Consider the following 13,373-nt stretch of genomic DNA (forward strand, 5'->3'; position numbering starts at 1 on the left):
CTATATAAAAGGTAACATTATGTATAATAACGTACTTTCCTTGCTTCTTAATAAGCTATAGATTGCAAACTAGTTGTTAAGGCTCTTTATGCTAAAAGCTTTGTTATTATTAGTATAAAAGGCGTAGGTTGCTACTAGCTAAGAACGGCCGTTATAACCTTAATGCTCTCTTAAACTATATAATACTATTTACAACGCTTAAGGCTAAGACTAGTTACTAAATAACTTATTTATAAAGGCTAGACAAAGCTAAGAGAATAACACTTATTATTTATAAAAAGGAAATACTTTATTCTATAAGGATTACATTGTTATCCTATTAGTAAACAAGCTATAGGCAAGGCTAATAAGTTTATACTATAACTTCTTTATAGTAGGCTATATAAAAGTTTATAAGACTATAGAACTTCTTACTAAGAAGTACTACTAGCTAGATATAGCTACTAACGTTTATACGTTTGTTACTAACTATTTATTATATATAAGCAATAAGGTCTTATAGCATAAGCTATATAAATACCTTTAGTCCCTACCTATGCCTATTTAGCTATTCTAGCATATTAGTGTAAATTTTATAACTAGTCTTAGGTTAAGCCTAGGCTTAAACGGCCGTTTATACAACGCTATCCTAGTAGTAGTTAATTGCTATATAAAGTATAGCATATTTATCCTTACTTAAAAGACGATTATAGCTGCTAAGGTTGCTTAACTTATCTATAACTATATAAAGACTAAGTTTAGTATTCTAGAAGTAATTGTTAGTAATAAGGATAGCCTATTTACTAGCTAATTTTAGTAGGAACTAATGCAACTTTAAGGGGTCTAGCTAATAATGTTGACAGCATACTACTTATAGATAGATAGTAGCACTAAGATGTTAAACTAAACCTTAGAGCGCTTTCTATAAACGTTTTATAGTCGTTTATAACACTAGTAGACGTAAGTATTAAGTATAGTAGAGTTTATATATAATAACGCTTACTATACTATAATAAAGACCTCTTTATTTTATACGTTATACGCATACTACCCTTGTTTTATAGACAACTTCTCCTTTACTAAGGCTGTGGTAAAGGGCGTGTAAGAGCGTGTTAGTTAGCTATAGGCTATCTAGTAAAAGCTAGAAGTGTTGTAGGAAAAAGCGATTTACTAATAGGAGAAGGGCTATAATAAGCAACGCTTATATAAAGACTTTGTTAAAGGCAAATTTATAAGTTTATTAACAAAGCACCTAAACCTAGCTAGCTTAAAGAAGCTAAACCTAACCTTCTTACGCGTTTACATTATAAGGAAGCTAAGCCTAGTTATATATTAAGTCGCCTTGCTATTATAGTATATACGCTAATATAACGTGTTTTACATCTCTTGCCTTAAGCTATAGACTGCTATAGTAAAAGATAAGGAAAAGCTTCTAATCCTAGAAATAATAGAAGACTAAAAGGAGTATAAGGTTAAAGATATTATTACTTACCTTAGTAAAAGGTTATAAACTTAGTTCCTAGTAAAATAGAAAGGCTAGCTAGCTAAGTATAATACTTAAGAACTAAAAAAGCACCTAGCGCACGCTAGCTATAAGTTGTAGTCTTACTAAAAGACTATAAAATATACTTATAAGAAATAAAAAGACTATAAGGTAATAGCTAGCTATATATAAGCTAGTCGTTAGTTAACTACTCTTACTATTTTTATATAATTATACATTATAAACTACTTATTCTAGCTTTAAGGGCGCTTCTTAAAGCTATAAACCTAAAACACACTATTAGTAAGGTATCGCTTAGCTACTAGCTACTTATTACTATCTTTCTTTGCAGACGTTCTCTTTACCCCTTTGTCCCTCTCTTTAATACTATCCTCCTTGTCTCTCTTCTTACTACTAGGCAAGCCTTTACTAGCTAGCATATAGCTACTACTAGCCGCTAACTAGCTGCCTGCTAACGCACTTCTACTAGATGCTACTATACTACTACTACTAGCTGCTATAACCGCCTTACTACCGCTAGCTATAGCACTAAGAATAGTCTTAGCGCTATGCTAGCGCTTAACTAAGGTTAGTAACTTAGTATAAGACTATTGCTTACTAGGCGCTACTAAAGGCAGTAGCTAAGGAAAGACTACTACTTAGTTAATCTAAGCTAGCTTAACTAGGGCTGCTATAGTTTATAGGATTTGCTTAGGTAGCCCTTTTACTCTTATAGTATAGTAAAGCGTGCCGCTATAGCTAGTTTAGATAGCTGTAGCGCGCTAAGCTAGGCTAAGTATAATAGAATAAAGATTAGCCTAGGTAATAGATTAGTAATAACTTAATAATAAGGATTAAGAGACTTGCTATTACTTTAAGAGTAGTAGCAACTTAGGTCTACGCTTACAATAGTGTGCCTACGTCTAGGGACGTTAGCGGTAAAAGCTAGGCTACCTTTACTAACTGCTACGCAAGCGTTAAGGTAAGCTTTAGCTCCCGCTAGTACTAGTAAAGGATACTAAGGCGCAATGCAGCCTATTATGCTATCTTAAAACGTTTGCGCTAAGAGCTCTAGTTGGTTGCTAAGGGCTTTAACTTATTTTCCTATAAAGCGCGGCTAAGTTCCTTAGTTACCGCCGTTAAAGCTATTAACCTTTAAGCGATTGCTGCGCAATCGCCTAGCATTGTAATAATATTATTAACCGTTATTCGCTAAAGTAGCAACTTGTTTATGCCGGCTAGAAATTCCTAAATATATTAAGCTAAGCCCTTTATCTCTTTAAAGAGCTTATAAGGGTTAGTGTGCAATGCGTGGTTATAAAGGCTTAACTAGTTTATACTATTATATTAAGACTTTAACTTAACAAACTATAAGAGACTAGTAAGCAAAGGCCTGCTAGCTAATTTATACGTAGCTAAAAGATGTAGTGTTGCAACCCTAGTAAGGCGTAGCATAGCTAAGTGGCTATGCTAGTCCTATACAACGTATTAAGATAGTTTGTTAAGTCTATCGCTTAGTTATAGACTAGTTGCTAAACTGGTGCGTAAGGACGTGTGTATAGAATACCCTTACACTATCCTCCCCCTCCCTAGGTAACGCCCTTATTAGCCTAGAGGTGTATACGCGGCAGCCACTTGCTTATTAAAAACCCTTCCCTTATAAAGTTAAGAAAAAGAGTTAAGCGCTCTAGGTTATTAGCTATTGCCGAGCGGTTGCGGACCGCTTGCTTGTACGACTGCATTTGGGTAACGTAGAAGCGCACACGTACTGCTTAGTTTATAGCGGTAATAAACACTAGATCCTACTTAATACACGGGTTGTCTTGTTCGTTAGAGCTCCTTAAGAGGCGTGCAGCTTAGATCCTAGTTAGGGAACGTTTAGGTTGCCGCTAATAGGTGTTGTAAAGGGGCTAGCCTTAGATACTAGGTGTATAAGGGTATAGTATACGCTAACTAAAAACAGCGGCGTAAGGCTTGCGACTTTTAACTACTAGTAAGGTAGGATAAAGGTAATAGTAGCTGTTTATTACCCGCTAATTATAGAACTATTGCCTACTAGACAGCAAAGGTAGTCTGCTACTAAGACGTTCTTTTATTTAATTTTAAACGTTTTTTACTTTACTAATAAAGCAAGGTTAGGTAAGTTTTTAAGACGCATTTAAACGTTTAATAATATAGCTTCTTTATTACCTTAAGGTATAAAAAAGTAAGTATAATTTATAATTAAGACAAATTTATTTATACTTATAAGATTACTTTTACCTCTTTAACCCTTTTTTCTTTAATCTTACTTATATAGTAGGTTAATGCAATAGTTTGCAACTTTGCATAGCAGCTAGCTAATAATTGCTTATAGATAATATCTAACTAAAGCCGCTTTTAAGTCTTAATAATCTTTTTTATAAATATAAACCTTATAAAACGCCCTTTCTAGGCATACACGCCGTCTTTTAAAAGCGTAGGTCTTTGCTAGCATAGCGTCTACTAAGCAATAGCTAACTTTATAGTAGGCTTTATATTTAAACTACGTCCTTAAGGCCTATTTAAACGTCTACTATAAATTCTTATATATAGCTTTATTAAAGAACCTAGTATACTACGTTAGTTATATAGCTAATAATACGTTATGCTTACTAGTAAGTGTGTTAACTTGTATACGCTAGTAGCTAATTACTAACTAACAGCTCCCTAAAGAGATTAAGGGCTTAGCTTAATACATTTAGGAATTTCTAGCCGGCACGAATAAGTTACTACTTTAGCGGATAACGGTTAATAATATCGTTGCAACGCTAGGCGATTACGCGGCAATCGCCTAAAGGTTAATAGCCTTAACGGTAGTAACTAAGAAACTTGGCCGCGCCTTATAAGAAGATAAGTTAAAGCCCTTAGCAACTAACTAGCGCTCTTAGCGCAAACGTTTTAGGACGGCATAATAAGCTGCATTACGCCTTAGTGTTCTTTACTAGTACTAGCAAGAGCTAGAGCTTACCTTAACGCCTGCGTAACGGTCGGTAAAGGTGGCCTAGCTCCTACCGCTAACGTCCCTAGACGTAAGCATACCGTTGCAAGCGTAGACCTAAGTTACTACTACCCTTAAAGCAATAGCAAGTCCCTTAATCCCTATTATTAAGTTATCGCTAACCTATTACCTAAGCTAATCTTTATTTTATAATGCTTAGCCTAGCCTAGCGCGCTGCGGCTATTTAAGCTAGCTATAGCAGCACGCTTTACTACACTATAAGAGTAGAGAGGCCGCCTAAGCGGATCCCGTAGACTATAGCAGCCTTAGTTAAGCTAGCCTAGATTAACTAGGCAGTAGTCTTTCTCTAGCCGCTACCTCTAGTAGCGCCTAGTAAGCAATAGTCCTATGCTAAGTTGCTAACCTTAGCTAAGCGCTAGCGTAGCGCTAAGACCGTTCTTAGTGCTATAGCTAGTAGTAGTAAGGTAGTCGCAGTAGCTAGTAATAGTAGTATAGTAGCATCTAGTAAGAGTGCGCTAGCAAGCAGCTAGTTAGCGGCTAGTAGTAGCTATATGCTAGCTAGTAAAGGCTTGCCTAGCAGCAAAGAGAGGAATAAGAAGGATAGTGTTAAAGAGGGAGACAAGAAGATAAAAGGAACATCTATAAAAAAGGATAGTAATAAGTAGCTAGTAGCTAAGCAATAGCCTGCTAATAGTGTATTTTAGGTTTATAGCTTTAAGAGGCGCCCCTAAATCTAGAATAAGTAGTTTATAGTGCGCAATCGTGCAAAAATAGCAAGAGTGGTCGACTAACAATCGGCTTATATATAGCTAGCCGTTGCCTTATAGTCTTCTTATTTCTTATAAGTGCATTTTGCAGTCTTTTAGTAAGACTGCAACTTGCGGCTAGCGTGCGCTAAGTGCTTTTCTAGTTCCTAGGTATTATACTTAGCCGGCTAGCCTTTTTATTTTACTAAGAACTAGGTCTATAACCCTTTGCTAAGGTAAGTAATAATATCTTTAACCTTATACTCCTTCTAGTTTTCTACTATTTCTAAGAATAAAAGCTCTTCTTTATCTTTTACTATAGCAGTCTTTAGCTTAAGGCAAGAGACGTAAAACACATTGTGTTAGCGTGCGTACTATAATAGTAAGGCAACTTAATATGTAATTAAGCCTAGATTCTTTATAATATAGACGCGTAAGAAAGTTAGGTTTAGCTTTTTTAAGCTAGCTAGGTTTTAGTGCTTTATTAACAACTTTATAAATTTGCCTTTAACAAAGTTCTTATATAGGCGTTACTTATTATAGCCTTTCTCTTATTAGCGAATCGCTTTTTCTTACAACACTTCTAGCTTTTGCTAAATAGTCTATAGCTAACTAGCACGCTCTTGCAAGCCCTCTACTATAGCCTTAGTAAAGGGGAAGTCGTCTATAAAACAAAGGTAGTATGCGTATAACGCATAGAACAAAAAGGTCCTTATTATAGTATAGCAAGCGTTATTATACACAAACTCTGCTATACTTAACACCCGCGTCTACTAGTGTTACAAACAACCGCAGAACGTTTGTAGAAAGCGCTCTAAAGTCTAGTTTAAGATCTTAGTGCTACCGTCTATCTATAGGTAGTACGCCGTTAATATTATTAGCTAGACCCCTTAAAGTTGCATTAGTTCCTACTAAAATTGGCTAGTAAATAGGCTATCCTTATTACTAACGATTACCTTTAGAATACTAAACTTAGTCTTTACATAGTTATAGATAAGTTAGGCAACCTTAGCAGCCGTAACCGTCTTTTAAGTAAGAATAAATATACTATGCTTTATATAGCAATTAACTACCACTAAGATAGCGTTGTATAGATAGCCGTCTAAGCCTAAGCTTAACCTAAGACCGGTTACAAAATCTATACTAATGTGCTAGAATAGCTAAATAAGCATAGGTAAAGACTAAAGGTATTTATACAGCTTATGCTATAAGACTTTATTGCTTATGCATAATAAATAGTTAGCAATAAACACGTAAACGTTAGTAGCTATGTCTAGCTAGTAGTACTTTCTAGTAAAGAGTTCTATAGTCTTATAAACTCTTATATAGCCTACTATAAGAGAGTTATAGTGTAGATTAATTAGCCTTACCTGCAGCTTGTCCGCTAATAGAATAACAATGCAATTCTTATAAAATAAGGTGTTCCTTTCCTATAGATAATAAGTGTTATTCCCCTAGCTTTGTCTAGCCTTTGCAAACAGGTTGTTTAGTAATTAGTCTTAGCCTTAAGCGTTACAAATAGTATTATATAGTTTAAAAAAGCACTAGGGTTATAACAGCCGTTCTTAGCTAATAGCAACCTACGCCTCTTATACTAATAATAATAAAACTCTTAGTATAAAGAGCCCTAACAATTAGTCTACAATCTATAGCTCGCTAAGAAGCAAGACGAGCATGTTATTATATATAATGTTACCTTTTATATAGTCTAGTTAGTAGGATAGACTGTATGCTAGGTTAGTAGACCTTAGGCAGTGCTTAATCTTAAAGTTAAACACTAAAAGGTAAAATACTTATTAAGCAATTTAGTTTTAAAGATTCTTTGCTAATGCTTTAATAACGCCTTTTAGCGCCTAGTAGTTAGTTAGGACTATAAATAAGTCCTTTAGACCTTTTAAATAGTAACGCTAGTGCTTTAAGCTTTTAATAATAGCTAAGAGCTCTTACTATCTTACTCTTTACCGTATCTTATAGGCTATTAGCTTGCGTAAGTAGTAAGCAACTAGTCGCTACTTGCTATCTGCAAGCTAAGAGATAATGCTAAAGATAGCGTAGCCTAACGCATTCGTTTCTACCTGCGTAAGCTTTATATTATTATAGTAGCAGAGAATTGTTGCTATTATAAATACTACCTTTAGCAATTTAAAAGCAACCTTTACCTCTTTAGTTAATACAAATAGTTGCGTAGCAACGGCTTTGCGCTTACGTAGTAGGCTAGGGCCTATCTTTATTAACTTTGTTAAGGCTTGTATAATATAAGAGTAGTAGGAAATAAAGCGTCTATAGAAGTTTGCAAACCCTAAAAAGGATTATACGTTCTATACGCACTTAAAGGCCTTTTATTTAGCGATAGCTTTAACCTGCTTAAAGTTTATAGCTAGCCTCTTTATAGTAACAACAAACCTTAAGAAATTAATTTCCTCTTTAAAGAATTTGCACTTCTTAAGATTTATATATAACTACGCAGCCTTTAGCTGCTTAAAAACTAACTAAAGGTGCTTCTTATACTCCTTCTTAGTTTAAGAGTAGATTAACATATTATTTAAGTATACCTTGCAGACTATGCCTACTAGCCCTACTAGTGCATAGTAAATATATACTTAAAACATAGCTAGCGCGTTAGTTAGTTTAAAGGGCATAATATAAAACTTAAAGAGCTTATATTTTGTTTAGAAAGTAGTCTTCTACTAATTAAAGGCCTTAACCTAAATCCTATAGTATGCTTCCTTTATATCTACCTTAAAAAACACCTTTATACTGTCTAAGCAATTTAATAGCTTACTAATTAATAAGAAAGGGTAGCGGTCCTTCTTAGTTACCTAATTTAAACCCTAGTAGTTAACGCATATACGTAAAGTACCGCCCTTCTTTAAGACAAAAATTACTAGGGCTCTAGCTAGACTATTGCTATAAGCAATCCGCCTATTTGCTAACAACTTATTAATAAAGTAGTAAAGCTCTTCTTGCTAGGCAGAAGATAGTAGGTATAGAGGGCTATACAGCACCTTTACGCTATCTTCTAGCTTAATTAAGTGCTTTGCATCCGCTAATAAAGGTAGTTCCTTCGCCTTATTAGTGTTAAACACTTTAGCAAACAGTTATATATAAAATAGTAGTCGCTAGCTAGGGTTTAGTAAAGCTAAATTATTGTCTATAGTAAGGATGTTTAGTTTATAAGGACTTAAATCTAACTACGTTAAGCAAATAGTAAACAACTCCTTACCGTTGTATAAGCGTTAGCTTATCTGCTTAAAGGTCTTAAAAACTATAATAGCAAATAACTAGGCCTATTAAACAGTGTTAATAACAACGCTTAGAAACCCTAGTCCCTTATAACTTAGAATAATATCTCTACGGTTAGCGCCTACTTAGTAAATAGCTATAAAGACCTATATTAACGCGTAAGAGACCCTATCCTTTATTAGCATAATAGTTAGCTTATATAGGCTGTAAGCCTATAGTACTTTCCTATTAACAAAGACTAAGTTTAAGTTTAAGTACTACTAAAGCAGCTTTAAACTAAGCTATTAAACAACCTTTAAGTTAACTATATTTAAGTTAGTATAAGAATCTAAGTTTGCAATAATAGTAGCCTAGTAATTGCTAAGCGTTTATACCTTAGCTAGGGTATAGTAGTAAGGAACTATATCCTTAGTTAGCTATGCTAGTAAGGTTAATAAAAAATAAGGCTCCTTTATTAACCTTATAAGTTTTCCTAATTAAAGTAGGTTGCCTCTTAGTTGTTAAGCTCTTAAAGACTATCTTCTAGTTCTACTTAAAGCTTCTTAACCTATGCGTAGGTTTTAGGCTTAAAGCACTCTTAAGAGGTATGCCTACTCTTACTATAATTCTAGCACTTTAACGCAACGTTAATATTGTTTAAACTACTAAGGTTAGTAGGTTAAGAAGTAGACTAACCTTAGCTAGTAACCGGTTATAAGCTTAGGTTGCTCTTTATAAAACTGTAGTTCTTTATCTTATTATTATTATAGCGCTATTTCTTTATTAGCTTGCTAGCTAGCACGCTATTAACTATAACCGCTCGCTTTTAGTTATCTTATCTTGTCTTTTATTCCTAGCCTTAAAACTAATACTTCTTATAAGCATTAGTAATCTTTATTGCTATACTAAAAGACTTGCTAATAGTTTTATTCTAATACTACTTTGCTAAGTAGTTGTTAAGCCTTTACTAATACCTTTAGGCAATCTTGCCTACTTAGTTAAAGGTGTTATTAATCTTTTATTATAAGTAGTCTTATTTTTACTAGTACGCTATTAGCAACTCGCTGCCTTGCTAAAGCGTCTAGCTTTCCTTATAAATGCAGTATATCTAGAATTTAAAGTTTAAGTGTTCTTAATAGATAAACGCAGTAAAGTACGTCTATATAAGGCGTATAACTAAGGGTTTACTAGCGTAGAGTTAGTTGTAGTGCTTTTGCTAATTAGCCGCTAGTATAGTAGTTAGCTAACTACCTACTTAAATAATCTTTATATCTTCTAACGCGTTACTACGTACATTAGTGTTATAGGCGTCCTTTATTATCGCTAACCACTCTTTTGTCTTTATAGCAAAGGCACTAATTTCTAGCCTTTTAATACTATATTATAGTAGCTTGTTATTATAGTAGCAACTACTAGGCGGTGGCCTTATAACCTTTGCAGCTATAATGTTAGTTAATGCCTCTAGCGTCTATATAATGCAAGTGTATTTATTGCTTTATAGCTGCTTTTTAGCCGGCAAGGTGTCGTTAAGCAGCACGTATACTAGTCTTATTTCTAACTTAACGGATAGGGTTAGGGTGCTTGCAAATGCTGCGCGTAAGGTGTAGCTACTATGCATTAGCGTAGAGAGTAGCATTAACACGTCCTTAGCTTCTAATAGTTTGCGTGCTAATTGCAGAGTGGCTGCCTTATAATTAGACATTGCTCCTTATAGAATAAAAGTTAAAGAATGTAAGGGTTGGTGTGCAATGCGTAGTCACAAAGGCTTAACTAGTTTGTACTATTGTATTAAGACTTTAACTTAACGAACTATAGGAGACTAGTAGGCGAAGGCCTGCTAGCTAATTTATACGTGGCTAGAAGATGCGGTGTCGCAACCCTAGTAGGGCGTGGCATAGCTAAGTAGCTGTGCTAGTCTTGTGCAACGTGTTAAGATAGTTTGTTAAGTCTGTCGCTTAGTAAGCGACTGGTTGCCGAACTGGTGCGTAGGGACGCGTGTGTAGAATACCTTTACACGGGCCCTTGGAATTAAAATCTTAATAAAGATCTGCTAACTAGCGTTAATCTAATATACTTTATACTAAATAAGGCTAAAACAAGTTATAGTTAGTTTTGTTAGCTGCTATACTAGCAGATCCTTATAACTAGCTTTAAAAGACTAGCGGTAAGCATCTAGATTTAATGCTGCCTTTTTTATTTAAGCGACTTTATACTTTAGTAAAGAGGGTAGTGCGTTAAAGCGCTCTTATTATGGAGGGCCTGTCTAAGCCTAATTAGTTCCTATTTAGTACGTGTTTTGACGCACGTCGGCATACTCGGAAGTACCTAACCAGAACAATACATTCGCGCTTACAGGGCACCCATAATTTGACAATCTTAGGTGGTGCGCGTTTTCGTGTATCCCTTTAAGTGGGGCGTCGCACGGGTGGTACGGAGTACTCTGTACTCTGTACTCCGTACCCCGTAGAAGCCACAGTATCCACGCCATGTAGGGCGGATGTGGTCTGCTCGCGACCGGTGTTAAAAAATATGCTCACGGAAATATGGCATTTTTTGGCTCGTCACGTGGAAACCGAGTGGTAGAATGAAGTAAAATATTTCCACCCTGCCCCTCATTGCCCCCACCATTACGCTTTAACTTTTTAACATCTTGTACATTGCTTTCAAACACCACGACAAATATCGGAATCATGGAAGAGTCGAGTGCCCCGTCATCGAAAAAGGGCGCGAAGAAGGCGGAGGCCAAGGCGAAGAAGGAGGCTTTAAAAGCCCAGCGTGCTGCAGAACTCGCGGCCGCCGCGGCCGCGGCCCTCGCTGCCACCAATCTTGAGGACGATCCCGCTAAAGACAACTATGGGAACAAGCAGACTACTATATCGGCTTTCAGTCAGGATACTGGAGAAGTCGAAATACGTTCCCTCGACGACACCTACATTGGCAAGACGGTCATCGTGCGTGCATGGCTTCAAAAGTCTCGCATACAAAGCGCCAAGATCGGCTTTGTTGAGCTCCGCAAGGGCGGCAACTGGGATATTCAGGGAGTCATTATGGCGTCTGAGGAGGCGCCTGTTATCAGTCGTCGTATGGTTAAATGGGTGACCAGCATCAATCCTGAGAGCTTCGTAGCAGTTGAAGCCAAAGTGAAGCAACCTCTTGAACCTGTTAAGAGCTGCCGAGTCTCGGGACTCGAGCTTCATATCACAAAGTGCTTTGTTCTCGCGTCGGCTCCGGCTATGCTTGGCATGACCATGGGGATAGCAAACCAGCCTATCGTCAACTTCAGCGACGAGGGTGCCCAAGTGGGAGATACCGATAACGGAAAAGCGTCCGAGGCTGCTGCCGAAAATTCGGCGCCAGCTGCTAGCATGCTCACTCACCTCGACAACATTGCCATGCACAAGCGCGCTCCTGTTCAGCAAGCCATTGCAGTATGCCCATTTCAGCAATGAAATATTATTGGACACGTATTAACACGAAGCAGGATATCCGTATTGAGGTGAAGAAGCTCTTTCGATCATACCTCGAAGCCCGCCGTTTCAAGGAGTTCGAACCACCCTGTCTCATCGGTGCAGCGTCCGAAGGCGGTGCAAATGTCTTTCGACTCCCGTATTTTGGCGAAGAGGCCTTTCTCGCCCAATCGCCCCAGTTCTACAAACAATTTGAGATTGCGGGTGGCAGAGAGCGGGTGTTCTGCATAGGCCCTGTATTCAGAGCTGAAAATTCCAACACACCAAGGCACATGACCGAGTTTACGGGACTTGATGTCGAGATGGAAATTAAGGATTCCTATACCGAAGTTATTTCCATACTGGAGGGCGTGCTGTTGTCCATCTTCCGTGGACTCCAAGGTGAGTTTTCACCCACTCAGTGTTTTGAACAATGTTCAGTAAAGCCTTCTTGTGTACATGTGCTAACCGGGATTGGCACCTTTGCAGAGCGCTGCGCGGTCGAGATTGACACGGTTCGATCTGTTTACCACTCAGAACCGCTCCTCCTTCCCGAACTCGGCAAAGAAGTCCGGTTAACCTTTGCCGAAGCACAACAGCTTCTACGTGACGAAGGTCCTCCAGAGTTTGCAAACGTGCGGGACGATGAAGATATGAGCACCCCCCAGGAGAAGGCCCTTGGCGAAGTCGTCCGTACCAAGTACAAGACGGATTTTTACGTCATCGACAAGTTCCCCGAGACGGCACGGCCCTTTTATGCTAAAATCGACGATGCTGGTACTCGGGTAGGAGATGGTGTTCGTGTTACAAATGCTTTCGATATGTTCATCCGTGGTCAGGAGGTGCTATCCGGCGGTCAACGAATTCACGACCCGGCTGAACTTGAGGAGCGTATCCGCGACAAGGGTGTCAACCCGGAAAGTGCCGGTATCAAGGAGTACTTAACGACGTTTCGACAGGTCGGCGTGCCACCGCATGGAGGAGGAGGCTTTGGACTCGATCGTGTGGTTGCTTGGTTTCTGGCACTACCAAGCGTGCACCTCGCGGCGTATTATCCTCGCACGCCTAAGAGACTGCTTCCATAGGGAATCTGAAAGAGATCATCTTGTCTAGACATAGTTAAATTTCTCTTGTATACAGATTTAGGGTTTTAGATCTAGCCAATTTACTCCTCATTTTAATGGCTGCCGCGAGAGTTTGAACTATGTCAAGATTCAGCTAATAGCTTAGTAGCAGCGGCTGTTATGTAGGTATTGTTTTTGCACTTAACCTTAACGCATACGCTTAAGACACGAGAGAGGGGAAAAGACAGTTCGCAGGTTACCACGTTGCACTCTGACAGGATGGATAACGGGTCGACGTGAGTGCCTCCCGTTTGTGCACGTTGTAGATCGCCTATTGATCTTCAAACACCGCCTGCAACTCTACGGCCTCGGAAGTCAGCTACATGGATATAACGGTAATCTACTATCGTCTGAAATCGGAAAACAAGGTATTTCCTTAACATATTCTAGCCT

The 13,373-nt window shown here is 37.7% G+C and overlaps 1 protein-coding gene across 1 annotated transcript; it reads left to right on the forward strand.

Moving 5' to 3' along the window:
* Window positions 1-11,100: 11,100 nt before the first annotated feature.
* Window positions 11,101-12,941, forward strand: CMQ_5664 (aspartyl-tRNA synthetase; the record flags this gene model as incomplete). The annotated part of the gene is made up of 3 exons (XM_014313251.1): window positions 11,101-11,838; window positions 11,892-12,258; window positions 12,346-12,941. 3 exons carry the CDS (start codon window positions 11,101-11,103, stop codon window positions 12,939-12,941), a joined length of 1,701 nt encoding a protein of 566 aa, XP_014168726.1.
* Between the last annotated feature and the right edge of the window lie 432 nt (window positions 12,942-13,373).

This window comes from Grosmannia clavigera, assembly GCF_000143105.1.
Source record: "Grosmannia clavigera kw1407 unplaced genomic scaffold GCSC_89, whole genome shotgun sequence".
Classification (NCBI taxonomy): Eukaryota; Fungi; Ascomycota; class Sordariomycetes; order Ophiostomatales; family Ophiostomataceae; genus Leptographium; species Leptographium clavigerum.